The sequence below is a fragment of the Caretta caretta genome, chromosome 8 (genome assembly GCF_965140235.1).
Source record: "Caretta caretta isolate rCarCar2 chromosome 8, rCarCar1.hap1, whole genome shotgun sequence".
NCBI lineage: Eukaryota > Metazoa > Chordata > Testudines > Cheloniidae > Caretta > Caretta caretta.
Window position 1 is genome coordinate 56589405 of NC_134213.1, and position 19425 is coordinate 56608829.

The 19425-nt window shown below is 39.7% G+C and overlaps 1 protein-coding gene across 3 annotated transcripts in view; it reads left to right on the forward strand.

Moving 5' to 3' along the window:
- SWT1 (SWT1 RNA endoribonuclease homolog) overlaps positions 1–19425 on the forward strand; it is a 76300-nt gene that overhangs the window by 30011 nt on the left and 26864 nt on the right. For 2 of the 3 annotated variants that reach the window (XM_048860592.2, XM_048860593.2), the window contains exons 11-15: positions 3579–3715; positions 8140–8291; positions 12831–12969; positions 14739–14884; positions 18535–18743. In XM_048860592.2, coding sequence (XP_048716549.1) covers positions 3579–3715; positions 8140–8291; positions 12831–12969; positions 14739–14884; positions 18535–18743 — 783 coding nt within the window. The remainder of the gene's footprint in view (positions 1–3578; positions 3716–8139; positions 8292–12830; positions 12970–14738; positions 14885–18534; positions 18744–19425) is intronic. The other variant, XM_048860594.2, reaches the window with a different exon arrangement.

Genomic DNA, 19425 nt, shown 5'->3' on the forward strand with positions numbered 1-19425 from the left:
ACTGTACTAATTCAGGAAGGACAGTCTCTGCTGCTGTTAGAGGCCATAGAAGTGCCTCCTACATCAGGAGAAAGGATTTTATTCTTGGTGTTTTCTCATTCTGAAGTCCAAGGAAGGCCTCAGACCCATTCTGGACCTGCAGAATCTCAAGCAATTCATTTAAAAAAAAATTCTAATGGTTACTATTATCCCATTCCTGTCTCTCAACGACTGGCTTGCTACCTGTGACTTAAAGGAGGCATACTTCCTTTTGGCCTGTCACAGGAAGTTCCTAAGATTTGTTCTGGCAGATGTCCATTATCAGTTCACATTTTTCCATTTGGCTTGTCCTCTGTCCCTGCCCTGAGTTTTCACAATGTGTGCAGTGGTGGGGCAGCACATGATCAAAGGGTGGGCATTAGGTGTATCTATACTTGAACAACTAGTTGCTCCTTGGACAGTCCAAGAACCAGGTGGAAGAAGGGGTGCAGAAGGTCTTGTGTCTCAAGTTTTAGGCCTGCTACTCAAAGACCAACCAGATCTCACCCCTGCAAAGAAGATAAAATTTGCAGGGGCAGTTCTCGATTCAACCACAGCAAGGCCATATTTGTTTCAAGCAATACACAATCTGTGCTCAGAATTCCAGGTGCATCCCTGTATAACAGTGAGGAATTGCAAGAGACTTTTAGGACACTATGGCAACTTGCACATATGTTACCCAGCATGCCAGACTTCACCTTAGGGTCATGCAGAGGTGGTTGAAGTCAGTTTACCATTGTTCCCGACATCTGCTGGGCATGCTGACTCAAATGCCTGCAACTGTTCTCTTCTCTCTGAATTGGTGGATGGTCACAGGCAATGTATGCACAAGGGTTCCTTTTACTTCTGATCTACCATTAGTGCCTCTAGTCACAGATGCTTTATCCTTGGCTGGGGAGCACATCCTATGAGCTTACAAACTCAGGGTCAGGATGGCTTCCCCTATAGCCGGGATAAGCAACCTTTGGCATGTGGCCCGTCAGAGAAATCTGCTGGTGGGCCAGGACGGTTTGTTTACCAGCAGCGTCTGCAGGTTCTGCTGACCGCAGCTCCCACTGGCTGTGGTTAGTTGTTCCAGGCCAATGGGGTCTGTGGGAAGCGGCGTGGGCCTAGGGATGTGCTGGTCGCCACTTCCCACATCCCCCATTGGCCTGGAACGGAGAACCACGGCCAGTAGGAGTTGCAGTCAGCCGAACCTGCGGACGCTGCTGGTAAGCAAAGACAGAGTGGCCTTACATCTTCACCCCAAATTTCTTGCCAAGGTGGTTTTTGACTTTCATTTGAACCAGACTGTTTACTTCCTGACATTCTTTCCCATTCTCACAAAGATGAAGAGCAGCTACATACCTTGAACATTGAAAGAACATTAGCTTTTTACTTTGTCAGAATTAAGGAGTTTTGGGCATCTCCTCAGCTGTTTGTTTCATTTTATTATTGTATGAAAGAGAAATCAGTAACCTCCCAGAGGATCTGCTCCTGGACTTCCACTTGCATTTCCTTGTTACGATATTGCCCATGTATCTTTTCTCCACAAAGTGTTAGCCCACTCTGCAAGGACTAAAAGGTGGCTTCAACAGCTTTCCTGGGTCATGTTCCTATTACTGACACTTGCTAGGCTGTCATGTGGTCTTTGGTTTATATGATGACCCTTATGCCATCTCCTCTCCAGAGATAATGCTAAGTTTGGGAGAAGAGTGGTGTAGTCCTTATTTAGGTAGACAGTGATACCCTCCTCCATCAGGATCTGCTTGAGAGTTACCTAAGTAGAATGGACAAGTGCAAGCACTCAAAGAAGGGAAAAAGAGATGAATTCAGATGAGTTCAGGAATTCAGAGTAGCAGCTGTGTTTGTCTGTATCTGGAAAAAGAACAGGAGTACTTGTGGCACCTTAGAGACTAACAGATTTATTAGAGCATAAGCTTTCATGGGCTACAGGAATTGTTGTTCTTCAACATGTTATGCGTGTCCATTTCATAATCTGCTCTTCTCCCCTCTACCCTGGAGCCACTATGTATGGTGGCTTCTGGTATGAGAAGGAACTGAGGGGGAGGTTGGGATGGCTCTGCCCTTAAACCTGTCTCCAAGCAGCGTGAGTGCCCCAGGGGTACTGCTATGGGAAAGAGTGCTCTGGTGCACAGACAACTAAGTGAAGTGTACATGTGCAACTCGTCTTGAGCAACAGTTACAGAACAGACATGTAACTATTTATTTTTTATTCTTCCTAAGAGTGGCTGAGTCTCCTTAATCATTAACTTTAAAACACATGGATTTGCAACTACATAGAGCCATCACAGTAAATTTGGTACTTCTTTTTGCCACTTTGGATGATACATTGAATCAATACACATTTAAGCAATTGTATAGTTTAATATACATGTATTCATATTTGTAGTTTTTACATTTTTATGATATTAGAAAATTCTGAATAATGCATTTCTTATTTGCTAGTGCATTAATTTTTTTACTTGTGATTTGTGTCAAGCTGCATTTAAATGGTAATTGAAATTCAATTAATGCACAAACAGCATTTTAAAATTGGTTTTATTTAATTAATAAAAATCTCTTTTAAATGTGCTGGATACATAAGTAGTATCAAAAATGTTTGCATTTAAAATGGATTTATTAAAGAAGGTATTATCGATAGGCACTGACTAGAAACTATCAGTGCCATTAAGTCCTTTAAGATTTTGGAACTAGTAGAGCTCCTCCTCCTTCTCTTCCAATATGAATAAAAAACAAGCTTTGCTTTTTTTTTCTCTTTTCTTCAAATTCCCAATTGGTTTCTCACCTTCTGAATGAATTAGTCATTGACCTGAAATACTATCTCTGCACCTGTAGAAGACGCTACTATTGTCAAAAGCTGATTTAGCACTTCAACTTACTCTGGTTCCAGGTGCTTTAGCCACTGACTTCTACCAGTTTAGTGGTTTGACTTTCTTTAAAATTTTAGTAGCAAACATGTCCTGCTTGAATATTTTTATTTAATTTTAATGGATTAGATTAAGTAAAATAGGCTACAAATTCAAATGTATTTTTAGTTTTATTTTTAAAAAAATTGTTTAGTTTTAAATTTAAAATCAGTTTAATTTAAAAAATCCAATTTGATTTTTTTAAAAATACATCCTGCTTTTCAGGTCTAAGAGTAAAGACATGTATAGGGTGCTGGTTTGAAAGGGGGAGGGGAGGGCGTGTTTTTGTTTTTTGGCAGTAAGTAAGCAAATATGGTTTCATCTGTTGAGCTAAAAGATGCCAGTGTTTGCAGTTGCTTTTCTGGTGAAGTCAGGCCTAAAGTGTGGTTATAAAGTTTTTGTCGTCATCCTCTTCAATATATTTTGTGTTGCTTTTCAGAATAGATATTTTTGGTTTAACCATCTCATCTGCTTTCTTATATAGGTACCTTTTTTCTTTCTCAGGCAACATGTTGTTTATAGTGAAGCCCTTCAAGATTTATATGGGCTTACTGAAGACAAGTTTGTCAATGGGTTAGCTTTATGATTTAGAATATAATAGTGTTGTTGAGCAGTTAATAGATCAAAACAAAAGTAAATCTCTTTTCATAGGGATGATAAAAATTTATGCAGCAAAGCCCTGGTGAGTGATGTAAAGGCCCTATGCAAAGCAGATTTGGTTAGTGCGCTCCAGAACCTGAATGTAAACAGCCATCAGAACTGTGTTGGCCTACAACAATCAAAAACAGGTTAGTTTGCATGTGTGCGCATATTTATAGTGGCCCCGTGAGTCATGCGGAGCATAATTAAGTGTACAGAAAAGTTTCCATTGTTACTTTGTCTTCATACACTCAGAACTTCTAGAACATTCACCTTGAGGGCTGAAATTTTCCATCTTTGGTCTCTACGTGCATGTGCGTGTGAAGTTTGAGAGCTTGAATAAAACTGTTTCAGTTGATCCAATGATAAAAGTATTAAGTATGTTTCCCAGCTCTGTGTATAGGTATGCATTAAAACAAAACTTCTAGCCACCTTTTAAAAAATGTATTCTTTAAATAGAGGTTAGCCCCAACACAACTCTAACTCGAAAAGGTTTCATACTAAGTCATGAATCCACTATTAGTTGGATTCCTGAACTAACTTATCAATCTAAGTTCACTCAATAATACTGCTTAATATGAACAGCTATACTTGTACCTGAGCAATGGGTTATAATGGTGTAACTTAGCCTTGAGTGGGCTGTTCAGGATTCAAGATAGCTGTTGATATTAAACAGTATTATGGAGTTGTCTTGTAATATACCAGGTATAATTCTGTTGAAATCAGTGGAATTTTACCTACTTAGATCCTGGCTGTATTTGGCCCCTGGTATTCTATAGAGAGGTATTTCTTGGACACACAAATGTAAGTTCATTTCTAAGTTACTGTAGCAAGCCGCTGACTCACCAGCATGGCGCCTCCTGCTGGTTGTCCGGGAATTAGCTCTTTCCAGCCTCGGAGAGCCTCCTGCTGGCCAGTTTCTCCCTACCGGTACCTGCTTACTTGTCAATCTCCACCACTGTACTTCAGGCATTTCAGGCCCCCTTTCCTTGGGGTGCTGTTCTCTCCTCACAGGGGAACCCCCTCCCCCATGCCCACCTTCCCTCAGTGGCTACTGCCAGTCATCATCTAGCCCCCTTTCTCTGGGGCAAACTGCAGTCTGTAATGGCCACTTATCATTGGCAAGGGGGGTTGGACCTGCTGCCTTTCTAGCCCTAGCTGTCTTCCTGTAGCCCCAGTATCTCCTTAGGCCTTCCTGCCAGGCCTCAGCCTGGGAGGTAGCCAGGCCTGAGCTCCCCAGCTCAGCCTGCCCCTTCCCCAGCACTGGTCTGTCAAAGGTACCCTGTCTCTCCCAGGCAGCGAGGTCCTTCTCACATCAGGGCTGGGGTGAGACTCATACAGCTCCTTACTCACAGCCCTCTTATTGGGGCCAGCTGTGCCCTGATTGAGCTGGCCACACCTGTAGCCAGCTCACCAGCCTCCCTCAGCTGCGCTCACTTTTTTTATCCTGGGAGCGGGGTAACCACCCCTCTACAGTCACTTAAATCAGGAATGTGGAGTAGAGTCATGAATAAATATATTCTGAGAAATTAGGTCCTCTTGCTTAGTGGTCTGTCGCTTAAGACAAAGCATAATACAAATTGGCATAATAAGATGTACTGAGGAAAACCTAAGAAAATCCTGCTGGGAAGTGACTTCATCTGATCTAGAAGGCTGAAATACCCCGTGTGCTTAGTAACACAGCTTTCTGTGGACATGTATTAGTGCTGATCTCTTTGCACTTGCTGCCCTTTAAATACAGAGTCCAGATCAGGTTTTTGCCTGATATTAAGAGCCCTCTGTAGGACTGGCTCTAGGTACCAAAGAGATCACCTCTCCCTGTGTGTTTGTGACTTCCCATATTTGGTATGTTCCAAACAAAGAAACTCTGCTAGTAGGAGGAAATTCATGAAGTGTGCAAGACTAAACTTTCAGAGGATCTTAACTAGAGAACTGTCTGCCACGAGAAAAGAATGACGGATGTGCATACTTCCAGAACTAATACAAAATTCAGTTCTTCGCTGATCTTTCTCTCAAGGATCTTGATGGGACCAGTGCTGTTCAACATATACATCAATGATCTGGAAAAGGGGGTGAACAGTGATTAAAAATTATTCAAGACAAGAATGACCATACTGGGTCAGACCAAAGGTCCGTCTAACCTACTTTTCTGTCTTCTGACAGTGGCCAGTGCCAGGTGCCCCAGAGGGAATGAACAGAATAGGTAATCATCAAGTGATCCATTCTCTGTCGCTCATTCCCAGGTTCTGGCAAACAGAGGCTAGGGACACCATCCCTGCCTGTCCTGGCTAATAGTCATTGATGGACCTATCCTCCATGAATTTATCTAGTTCTTTTTTAAACCCTATTATAATCTTGGCCTTCACAACATCCTCTGGCAAAGAGTTCCACAGGTTGACTGTGCATTGTGTAAAGAAATACTTCCTTTTGTTTGTTTTTTAAGCCTGCTTCCTATTAATTTCACGTGGTGACCCCTAGTTCTTGTGTTATGAGAAGGAGTAAATAACACTTTCTCCACACCAGTCACGATTTTATAGACCTCTATCATATCCCCCTAAGTTGTCACTCTATTTATATAGAGGCAATATATTTTCTGTCCTATTATCTGTCCCTTTCTTAATGATTACTAACATGGTTAGCTTTTTTGACTGCCACTGCACATTGAGTGGGTGTTTTCAGAGAACTGTCCACAATAATGCCAAGATGTTTCTTGAGTGGTAACAGGTAATTTAGACCCCATCATTTTATATGTATAGTTGAGATTGTTTTCCAGTGTGCATTACTTTGCATTTATCAAGATCCCTTTGCAGCTCTTCACAGGCTGCTTTGCACTTAACTGTCTTGAGCAGTTTTGTATCATCTGCAAATTTTGCCACCTCACTGTTTACCCCTTTTTTCCAGATAATTTATGAATATGTTGAATAGTACTGGTCCCAGTACAGACCCTTGAGGAACACCACTATTTACCTCTCTCCACTCTGAAAACTGTCCATTTATTCCTACCCTTTGTTTCCTGTCTTTTAACCAGATACCAGTCCATGAGAGGACCTTACCTCTTATCCCATGATCGCTTACTTTGCTTAAGAGCCTTTGGTGAGGACCTTGTCAAAGGCATTCTGAAAATCTCAGTATACTATAGCCACTGGATCCCCCTTGTCCACATGCTTGTTGACACCCCCCCCCCCCAAGAATTCTAGTAGATTGGCGAGGCATGATTTTTCCTTTACAAAAACTATGCTGACGCTTTCCAAAAAATTATGTTAAATCCCAAAGTGACTGTGAAAAGAGAGAGGGGTTTCTCACAAAAGTGGATGATTGGACAACAAAATGGCAGATGAAATTCAACCTGTTAAGTGAAAAGTAGTGCACATTGGAAAAAATAATCCCAACTATACATATAAAATGATGGGGTCTAAATTAGCCAATTAAAAGAGATCTTGGAGGTACCATGGATACTTCTCTGACAACTTCAACTCAATTTGCAGCAGCAATCAAAAAGGCTAACAGAATGTTAGAAACTGTTAAGAAAGGAATAGAAAATCAGACAAAATCTCATAGTGCCGCTCTGTAAATCCATGTTGTACCCATACCTTGAATACCATTCCCAGTTCTAGTCACCCCATCTCAAAAAGGATATAGTGAAACTGGAAAAGATTCATGGAAGAGGAACAATGATCAAGTGTGTGGATGAGCTTCCGTACGAGAAGAGACTAAAAAGTTTAGGGCTGTTCAGCTTTGAAATAAGATGACTGAGGTGTATATGATAGAGATCTGTAAAATCATGAATGGAGTGGAAAAAGTGAATAGAAAATATATATATATTTTTTTACCCTTTCCCACAGTACAAAAACCAAGTCTCCCAATGAAATTAATAAGCAGGTTTAACGCAAACCAAGAGGAAGTACTTTTTCACACAGTGCACAGCTAACCTATGGAACTCATTGCCAAGGGCTGTTGTGATGGCCAAAAGTATAACTGGATTTAAAAAAAAGATAGTTCCATCAATAGCTATTAGCCAGGATGGTCAGGGATGCAAGCCCATGCTCAGGGCAACCCTGAACTGCGGAGTGCCAGAAGCTGGGAGGAGAAGATGAGGGTTGATCCATCAAATTGCCCTGTTCTGTACACTCCTCCTGAAGCTCTGGTACTGGTTAGTGTCAGACAGGGTACTGGGCTTGATGGACCATTGGTCTGACCTTGTATGGCAGCCCTTAAGTTCAGTAGGCTCTTCACACAACACACATGCAAGTCACAAACTTAAACACTCTAGAGAAGAATCATGCTATCTCTCCTTCTGGTGGTGGTGGGTGAGGGGAAGGAGTGAGAAATATGAACGCTGTTGATTCTATTTTAAAATACTTGGAAGGTGCTCAGATATTTGGTCATGGAGTAGTAGAAGTAAAGTGATGGAATCCTCTGTAGCTGGAGACCTACAACTAGCGGACAAAATATTAAATATGTTGTAGGCAACAATCCAAAGACTGGATTACAGAACCTAGCAACTTGTTTTTCTAACTAATTTCTATGAATAATGCACTAAAGAAAGCACTTACTGTAACTGTTTACTTGGCAGATACTGGGTCCCAGAAAACCAAGAAGGAAGATCTCAGCCTTACTACTCCACTCCTAAGCGTTGTTCCTGACCTTGAGAAAAGTTTAGGAGAAGCTTTATCCTCGATATTAGAAACTGAAATGAAAATAGCTTTTGGAAACTTGTGGATGGAGGTGGTTACTTGTGGTGATTTGCTTGATATTTCAAATGTTAAGTTAAAGATTGTCTTGGAGTTCAAAGTTCAATCTGTCTGCTTTTTACATTACAATGTTAATGACACATAGGGCTGATATAGTACAATGATGTGGAAGATGTCTCAAACTGCATTACAGTTCTTGATCCCTGAACTCATTTTCAGTTATAACTTCTTATGAAAATTTAAACAGACTTTGTTTGAAAACTGCAAAACTGACCAATTGTGCTGCCCTCTGTCATGATTCTTCAGTGACCCTGCTTCTGTGCTTAGGAGAGTTTCAAAGTTTGAGATAGATTTTAAAATCTATCTAGATCTAGATAACTGTTCATGTAAAAATGCACCAATAGGAAAAGAGATGTGATGAGAAACATTCTTTAAAATATACAGAATAAATTCATAAGTAATGTTGCAATAAGGCCACAGTTCTGGTTAGGGATTCTAGTGTTAAACCACGAGGGTTTGATTCATTTGTCAATTACAACCCATTGTAGAACGTGTGTTTAATTGCAAGGTGCCAGTGTGACCATTATAACATTTTAGATGAAGTCTTTTTTTTTTAAATTTATTTAAAAAAAACAATTATAGGACAGTTACATCACAGGCACCATCAATAGAAGCATTTCTCCCTCCCATTGCCACCTCCTGCAACTGCTCTGCTAGTGTAGCTCAGTCCAACCTAGGGAAATTCAGTCTCCAAACTCATTTTGTACTTCACCTCTTTTGAGAGTTTGCCTTTTGGTGTTCTTGTGATGTGGACACCTCTCTAATATGTATTTGGCTAAGAGCAGTAATTCACTTTACACTGGCCATCTGATAACTTAGTCACTACTAACCTGATGGGAATTTGAACAAATGACCTAGAAGCGAAGATTCGTGCTTCCCATTTCCAATCCTGTAAGCCATCCACTCACATAGAGTATTGTTAAATTTCATTATGTATTTGATATTGGGATGATTGTTTGACTAGTAATGTTTGTGCAACATTACATTTAATAGTAATTTATGTGCTGTCTGGTTGTTCAATGTGAATTTTCAAAATGCATATTTTATTAACAGTAACTTTGGACTTCTGTAACTTAGAATTATAGGACTGGAAGGGACCTAGAGAGGTCACCTAGTCCAGTCTCCAGCACTCAAGGCAGGACTAAGTATTATCTAGACCATTTCTGACAGGTGTTTGTCTAACCTGCTCTTAAGAATCCCCCATGATGGAGATTCCACAACCTCCCTAGGCAATTCATTCCAGTGCTTAGCCACCCTGACAGTTAGGAAGTTTTTCCTAATGTCCAGCCTAAACCTCCCTTGCTGCAATTTAAACCCATTGCTTCTTGTGCTGTCATCTGTGATTTAAGAAGAACAGGTTTTCTCCCTCCTCCTTGTAACAACCTTTTAATGTACTTGAAAACTGTTATGTCCTTTCTCAGTTCTCTCTCTTCCAGACTGAAAAAAATTGGGTTTGTTTAATCTTCCGTCATAGGTCATGTTTTCTAGACTTTTTAATCTTTTTTGTTACTCTTCTCTGGACTTTCTCAGATTTGTCCACATCTTTCCTGAAATGTGGTGCCCAGAACTGAACACAATACTCCAGTTGAGGCCTAATCAGCACAGAGTAGAGCGGAAGAATAACTTCTAGTGTCTTGCTTACAACACTCCTGCTACCTGCTAATACATCCCAGAATGATGTCTGCTTGCGTGGTGTGTGGTGGTTTTTTTTTTTTTTTTTTTTTTTTTTTTTTTTGCAACAGTGTCACACTGTTGGCTCATATTTAGCTTATGGTCCACTATGACCCCCAGAGCCCTTTCCGCAGTACTCCTTCCTAGGCAGTCATTTCCCATTTTGTATGTGGAACTGATTGTTCCTTTCTCAGTAGAGTACTTTGCATTTGTCCTTATTGAATGTCATCCTATTTACTTCAGACCATTTTTCCATTTTGTCCAGATCATTCTGAATTTTATTCCTATCCTCTAAACCACTTGCAACCTTGCCCAGCTCTGCAAACTTTGTAAGTGTGCTCTCTCTACCATTATCTAAATCATTGATGAAGATATTGAACAGAACCGGACCCAGAACTGATCCCTACGGGATCCCACTCGTTATGCCCTTCCAGCATGACTCTGAACCACTGATAACTACTCTCTGGGAATGGTTTTCCAACCAGTTTTGCACCCACCTTATAGTAGCTCCATCTGGGTTGCATTTACCTTGTTTGTTTATGAGATGGTCATGAGAGACCGTATCAAAAGCTTCAGTAAAGTTAAGATATACCACATCTACTGCTTTCCCCCGACCCACAAGGCTTGTTACCCTGTCAAAGAAAGTATCAGGTTGGTTTGACGCGATTTGTTCTTGACAAATCCATGCTGATTGTCACTTATCACCTTATTATCATATAGATGTTTGCAAATTGATTAATTATTTGCTCCATTATCTTTCCAGGTACAGAAGTTAAGCTGACTGGTCTGTAATTTTGTAGGTTGTCCTTATTTCGCTTTTTATAGATGGGCACTATATTTGTCCTTTTCCAGTCTTCTTGAATCTCTCCCGTCTTCCATGACGTTTCAAAGATAATCGCTAATGGCTCAGATACCGCCTCAGTCAGCTCCTTGAGTATTCTAGGATGCATTTTATCAGGCCCTGCTGACTTGAAGATATCTAACTTGTCTAAGTAATTTTTAACTTGTTCTTTTCCTATTTCAGCCTCTGATTCTACCTCATTTTCACTGACATTCACTATGTTAGATGTCTAATCACCACCAACCTTCTTGGTGAAAACCAAAAACAAAGAAGTCATTAAGCACCGCTGCCATTTCCATGTTTTCTGTTGTTGTTTTTCCTCCCCTCATTGAATAACGGGCCTACCCTGTCCTTGGTCGTCATCTGGCTTCTAATATATTTGTAGAATGTTTTTCTTGTTTCCCTTTATGTCTCTAGCTAGTTTGATCTCGTTTTGTGCTGTGGCCTTTCTAATTTTGTCCCTACAGGCTTGTGTTAATTTCTGATATTCATCCTTTGTAATTTGACCTAGTTTTCCACTTTTTGTAGGATGTTTTTGATTATTAGATCATTGACAATCTCCTGGTTAAGCCAAGGTGGTCTCTTGTCCCACTTCCTATCTTTCCTACACAGTGGGATAGTTTGCTCTTGTGCCCTTAATAATGTCTCTTTGAAAAACTGCCAAGTGTCTTCAGTTGTTTTTTCCCTTAGACTTGCTTCCCATGGGATCTTACCTACCTCCTCCCTGAGTTTGCTAAAGTCTGCCTTCTTGAAATCCATTGTCTTTATTTTGCTGTTCTCCCTCCTACCATTCCTTATAATCATTAATTGTATCATTTCAGGATCACTGTCACCCATACTGTCTTTCACTTTCAAAGTCTCAACCTGTTCCTCCCTATTTGTCAAAATCAAATCTAGAACAGCCTCTACCCTTGTAGCTGTCTCCACCTTCTGAAATAAAAAAATTGTGTCAATACATTCCAAGAACTTGTTGGGTAATCTGTGCCTTGCTGTGTTATTTTCCCAACAGATGTCTGGGTAGCTGAAGTTCCCTATCACCACCAAGTACAGTGCTTTGGATGATTTTGTTTAGTTGCTTAAAAAAAGCCTCATCCACCTCTTCTTCCTGGTTAGGTGGTCTGTAGTAGATCCCTATTATGGCATCACCCTTGTTTTTTACCCCTTTTATCCTTACCCAGAGACTTCCAACAAGTCTGTCTCCTATTTCCATCTCAACCTCAGTCCAAGTGTATACATTTATTATGTAAGGCAACACCTCCTCCTCCCTTTTTTCCTCTGCCTGTCCTTCCTGAGCAAGCTGTACCCGTGTTCCATAGTATCCAAGAGCTCAAAGCACTTCACAAACATTAAGTTTTCCAAAACCTCCAGAGAAGGGGAAATAGTACTACCTTCACCTTCAGGTGGGGAAACTGAGGCACAAAGATTATCTGTCTTGTCAAATTTCACACAGGAAGTCTGTGACAGAGTTCGGAGTAGAACTAAAATATTCTGACTATATAGCCAGAAGACTATCAATACAGTTGTTTAGCTCTGTGTCTTCCAATTAACATTTTCATCTAGCAGGAATGGTTAATTACTTTACTTTTATAATCATCTGCACAAGATGAACTCTGAGGGCTATCAAGTTACTAGAACAAACACTTCTTGTTTGAGCTTGTACATCTTGAGTGTTGTACAAATAGAATGTCCTTCACAGAAATGCCTCATAAAACTCTCAATAGTCCTAGTCACAGCAGTGCACATATGCTAATTGGAATGCTTTTAAGAAGGGTCTGTACCTGTGTAAGAGACATCTCCTGAGTAAAACTAAATTGAACAAGGCTGTGGTTTGTCATGTAATATACAATCGCTTTACCAGGAAAAATCCACCTGATCTTTTGTTTCTGAGAATGCTTTGGATGTTTCTTCAGCATGTACAATTGGTATTAAAGAGTAGCACAATTGAGAAATGTACATTGATAAAGTTGTATGGTTGTGAAGTTTTAAACTTTTCACTTTTAGGTACTGTATCTGAAGCCCCCATGGACCCTAGCAAGCTTACTGCAGTGCTTTAAAAAACACTGGATGGCCGTATTTGGCTATATTGTGCCCAGAAGCTTACTTGCAACCATTGAATACCTGCATGAACATCTTTGTAAAGGTAAGAATCTTATGTGACTCCTTTTTAGTAATAAACTTCTAAACATAAACCTCTCTCCACTGAGGTCAAGCCCTCTAATCACAGGAGTCTTAAGTGTGCATTATGAAAATATACATATAGTATATATTTAAAGGGTTTATTTTTTCTCCTTTTTAATTCAAGAATAATGGGAGTTACGTGGATTATTCAAGGGAGACTATACCCTGGAGAAGTAGTCTTCCTTCTTGTCTTTCACACAATGTGATGGTTTTGCCAGATGTGTGGCAAAAATTGGAGTTTGGTGCTTGCAAGTGTTTTGTAACTTTAGCCCAAAGATCCATGATACAACACTTTGTCAGTAAAACAAAAAGAAGAATCTGCATAACCCTCAAATCTGCCCAGACATGGGCCTTAAAATGGGGCAAGGATTCACTACCACTTATTGAAGAAGCTACAAAAAAGCTAACTGTCTCTTGAGACTGTTTGGCAGCCTTAATTAAATATTTTGATAGTCTGCTGCTCTTTTCCTGTTTTTAACAAATTTGAACAGGCACGACTGAAATCAATCATTCATGTGCGTGCTACCAAAAAGTGGAACAACAAATCTAAGAAACTTATATAGCTTTGGTTACCAGAGTTCTCAAGTACCTCCAAGTATTTGTTATTTCTATTTGAAATCTTCCTTCCTGGTTTGTAAGAAAAACAGCTTCATTAGTTTAGTTTATAGGCATTTGTGTAGGTGTGCTGTGTCTCTGAAGAACTTACTGATGGAAAGCTAAGTCAAAGACATGAGTCTTGCATTTAGTTATGAAAGTGTCAGTGCTTTTATGAATTGGCAGTAGTTTTCCATTCAGTACTTGTATCCATAGTTATGCTGGGATATGGCCTACAAGAAGGTGTGCTAGCACAGGTTATGAGCAGATTATCTCACAATGACATGTCTAATGAGCCTATGCCAGATCCTGAATGGAGGGTGATTTGATCCAAAATGAAAAGTCTTATTCTTACACACTGCTTGTTATGTTCCTTCCTGAAACTATTTGTTTGTTTTTTAATGCTCATGGTTTGTATCCAAGATATTTCATATACTGGCTGAAATAAACAACGTAGATGAGTCTTTAAATGTGTTTTGTTTTTCATTAAACAGCAGTGTTCTAGATTTTTATTCTTACATTTTTTTAACATAGGCACACAAGGTTTATTCCTGATCAACATTTGATGAGGATGATCTTCTCTCCCTCCATGCTCTCATTTTACCCACAAAAACAAAATTGCAAGCATGTGTGACATAGCTTCCTGTTCCAGCCAGAGTTCTGTATCTAGTGGAGCTTGGGAGCACTTTACAATCTTTCAGCCCCTTGAATTGAGGAGAGTTTGTAAAGTGCATCAGAGTTTGTGTTCTAGAGAAGACTTTAAGTTTAGTGATGTGCTAGCACATTGAAACTATTTTTTAGGCTTACTGTTGGACTTTGACTACAGGCATTAAACCCTCAGAAGACAATAGCACCTGATCTTATACCATTTATGTCAATAGGATTTTCAGACCCTTTTTTGTTTGATAATCTTACATAATAACACACACTTATTTTTATATGTACGGATATCCTAGAATGTTTAATTCATACAATAATTGTAATACCTTTTTGAAATGATAGAACTGATGGTGATTATACTTGGTTTCAGTTTGGAACTGTTAGTTTTTTCCTTTACTGTTTGTGCATTTTAACACCAAACTAGCCTACTTCTCTAAAACTGATTTCCCATGTTTCTTCTTAATGTTTTTATGTCAGGTAAGACAGTTGACCACATAACAGCAAACATCCTGCTCCAGGAATCTAAAAAGCTATTGCATGCTTTCAGCTCAAGGTCAGACTATGATGGTGTACTTCCACAGGCTTTTGCTTATGTGACTAAACTGCTCCAGATGCTTGCAGAGGTAAGCTGCACGTCAATGTACGTAGTTTTTACACTAAAACTATGGCTTAACTGAAATTTTAGTGTCACCAATCATTGACACTACAAACTTACTAAGGATTTTCTAGTTCTGTGTTATAATGACAAAAAAAATATTGTAAACAGTGCTAGGTGGGGGTTAACAGGATATTGTCATAAGTGGTGCGTCCCAAATGTAACCCTGCCCCCATAACAAAAGTGAGGGCTTTTTGTTTATAAAAATATCCTTGACAGAATTTTGCTTCTATTAACTCTCAAAAAGGAAGTGAATGACTGAAAAGCAAGTGCATACTGCTGCTTTTTGATAAAGATTGAACATCATATCAAATTAATAACTGTTATCCTGCATTTGAAGGTGATTTATTAAATCATCAATTCCAATCTTTTTTTCTCTAATTACAATGATCTTGTAAGATTCACTTGGTTTGTGAATATGTCTGTGTAGGTTGAGGTGCACCTCTCCTCCTCCTGACAACTCAGTTTGTGATTCAGTTGTGGAGTTTCTCTTTTGTGCACTTCAGAAATCCGGAATGTCTAATTCCCCTTTCCACTCAAGTATAAAAATTGGTGAAAGAAAGCAGAAAGATGACACATTATACTTGGTGGTTGTTGGACTGCCCAATTAAAAGCTCTGGTAATTCTTATTCTGGTGCTAAGGATGAAAAATAATGTATAGGTCATGGCAGAGGAAAGGTTTTTTTTTAAACAAAACAAAAAGCCGTATTATAGGGAAGTAGTAACTTTGAGCCAGTTAGCCTAGCCAGGGTCCCAAGGAGATCAAAAAGAGGCTGTTGGTTTTTTGTATATTTTTACAACATGAGCTGTTTTTCCTTAGATCCTTATTTGTTTTGCTACTGGGTTATTGAGAGGTAGTCTTCAAACTGCTACCTGAAGATTTTTTGGCGGACACTGCTAGTTATTCAGTATAAAATGAGGAAAGGCAATCTAATTGATTGGAACAGCAATTGCTGTCTCCTACACTTCAGAATGGGAGTGCCTTAGTATCTGCATGAGTTGTTTTATTTTCCCTGTCAAATACATAATTGATTACCGAAGTTCTCTTCAGTAATGAGTTTTTCCTGAGCCCTTATCTAGTATGCTCTATATATGAATAAATCGTTGGACTCAAGTTAGGCATGATTAACATTATAGAAATTTAAAGCTCATTAAATAGAGTAGATGCAAGAGTTTTTTCTGACCTTACTTTGCTTTTAGAGCAACTCATTTTCCTTTCTCGGTCTGCAAAATTGTTATCTGAAGGTAGTCTTGCATGAATTACACAACCCAATACCATGGATCACTTGGGTGTTTTTTTGTTTGCTTGTTTATTTTCCCCTGCTAAATTTGTCATCTTTAACTTTTATTGCCCTGCTTTAAAACTAGAGGGTTTTTATTCCTAGGTTTGCCACTGGTTCAGTATGACTGGTTAGTATATAGGTTTGTTTATCAGCCTGAGATAAAATTTTGGGTTTGACTTTTTGATACACATATTAGTATAAGATATAAGAGTGAAGAACAATTAACAAAGACATTGTGTTGCATTTCCCGCAACCAGATGGGGCTTTTACTACAATGAGAAAAGATGAGGGATAGTGCTAAAGTGTTACAGGGTATGGTGGAAGTGTAATATATGAGCATACACTGAAAGGCTGCCTGGCTCCTTTCTCAAGCCAAGGTCAAGCAACCAGTTAGGATGGGGATGGGAGGAGGCATAAGAAACACTACCGGCCAAATAAAAGCTTGGCCTTGGCCAGAACACAATCTCACTCCTTACCCCTCCCATGGGGTCCAAAAGAGGTGGGATGAAGACTCCAGACCACAACCCCCTTGTCATAAATATAAAGGGAACGGTAAACACCTTTAAAATCCCTCCTGGCCAGAGGAAAAACCCTTTCACCTGTAAAGGGTTAAGAAGCTAGGATAACCTTGCTGGTACCTGACCAAAATGACCAATAAGGAGACAAGATACTTTCAGAAGCTGGGGGGAGGGAGAAACAAAGTCTCTTTCTCTCTCTCTCTGTCTGTGTGATGCTTTTGCCGGGGATAGAACAGGAATGGAGTCTTAGAACTTGGATTACTTACTAACTAGATATGCGTTAGATTCTGATTTCTTTAAATGGCTGAGAAAAATAAGCTGTGCTGAATGGAATGTAGATTCCTGTTTTTTGTGTCTTTTTTGTAACTGAAGGTTTTGCCTAGAGGGATTCTCTGTGTTTTGAATCTGATTACCCTGTAAGGTATTTACCATCCTGATTTTACAGGGGTGATTCTTTTTTACTTTTTCTTCTATTAAAATTCTTCTTTTAAGAAACGGAATGCTCTTTCATTGTTCTTAAGATCCAAGGGTTTGGGTCTGTGGTCACCTATGCAAATTGGTGAGGATTTTTATCAAACCTTCCCCAAAAAGGGCGGGGTAACGTTTGGGAGGATTTTTTGGGGGGAAAGATGTTTCCAAACGGACTCTTTCCTAACAATAATACTGGTTAGACGTTCGGTGGTGGCAGCAAAAGTCCAAGGGCAAAAGGTAAAATAGTTTATACCTTGGGGAAGTTTTAACCTAAGCTGGTAAAAGTAAGCTTAGGAGGTTTTCATGCAGGTCCCCACATCTGTACCCTAGAGTTCAGAGTGGGGAAGGAACCTTGACACCCCCCAAAACGGAACATAAATTGTAAGGGGTGAGACTGAGGGCATGCATTGCAGGTATATTTGGGCCTGCTAAGAAAGAGGAGGTGGTAATGGGGAACGGGGACACAGGCAAAGCTCTGCGGCTTGGGAAGGAGGACGCTAAGAAACAGACTCTGCTGGCATGTAGAGCTGTGGATATGCTTGCTTGGAACTAACCCCAATAAACATTGCATTGCCTGCACTTCGGACTTCTGGTCTTCTGCTTTCTGTCTGCATGACAAGAACCAGGGGAGAGGGTGAAGGGAAAGCCCTGTAACGATGACCTTACTGAAATCATTTCAGTTCTTCTCAGTATCCCCATTTTTACAGACAAAGACAATATTTGTACACACCACAGCCTGTTGTGGTGTTTTTAATGTAGTAATTTATATGTAAAATGCCCTCAAATCCTCGCTTTGCAGAATAAGTTGTCGAGTATCTGGCATTAGTGTGAAAGAAATTCCATGTCCTTGGTTTGTAATGAGTGTTGAAATTCTTTTACTGTGACAATCATGTGCTTTACATCTTTAAGTGAAGATTAAACAGAATGAAACACTTCTGTTATGCATTAATGAGCTATGTTTGGGGGGGAAGGCGTGGGTTAAAATTTGCAAATTCAGCTTTGGAGTCTTCTATGGATTGACTATACATGGATAGTTCAGTGGTTAGGACATTAACCTAGGACTTGGGAGACTCCACCACAGACTTCCTGTGTGACTTTGGGTAAGTCACTTAGCCTCTCTGTGCTTCAGTTCTCCATTTGTAAAATAGGAATAAGAAGACTGACCTGCCTCACAGGGACATTTTGAGTTCTCTCATTTAAAGATTGTGAGGATCTCAGATGCTATGGTGATGGAGGACATACAAGTACCAGTACCTTAGATACATTGATTATTTTAAAAAAAAAAAAAAATTCCTATGTAGGTTTTTTTTAGTTTTCCAACACTGTATGGTTGTCTATTTCATGAGGTTCAGTCAGACAGTGGACAAAAATCATCAGAAGCCCTGACAGCTCTTTCAGAAAACACTGCAGGTTCAAAAAAGGAAGATGTGAGGCTGCATCTGCAAACGTGTGAGGAAGGCAAGTCATTGTCAAACACTCAGCTGTCCCAAGATAAAAGACATCAGGAAATCTGGTCTGTCCTTGAAAGCATTTGGAATACAATAAACCTGTACAGGTACAAAGTGCTGAAAGGGTTGGGGGGATTTTGCATGCTATTGGTTGTTTCGTGTGATTTCCACAAACACACACTTATTTATGGAAACTTTCTGTCTGCCTTTCCCTACAAGGCTGTCCTATTAGTGATGTACATGGGTTAGGGGGAAAAAAATCATACATTCTAGTTTTGAATGTGTTAGTAATGACATTGGAATTGCCATATTGAATCAGAGCCATGGTCCATCAGCCAAGTATACTGTCTTCGACGTTATCCAGCACTAGATGCTTCAGAGTAAGATGCAAGAACCTGACAATAGGTTTATGTGGGGTAGTCTGCTCTACAGGAAGATCTCCTCCTAATCCCTAATAAAGATTGGCTTAAACTCAGACATGAGGCTTTCCCTTTCACTTTTTTTTTTGGGGGGCTTAGGTATTATAATTTATCTATATAAATGACCAACTGTTCTTTAAATCTTACTAAGTTCTTGGTCTCTGCAGTTTATAAAGAAGTGTATTAATGGTTGAATTTTTAAACAAGATATCTGAAAATCCATATCTGGCGTCTGTTGCTGCTCCAGTTGCACAAATCAAAAATGTGTGTGTCTGCACATTTTGGAGTTGCATTTTGAGACCCACGTGAAAATTTGACCCCAAGTTTCAGAAACGGATACAAGGCTATACTTATATGAGGGCCCTACCAA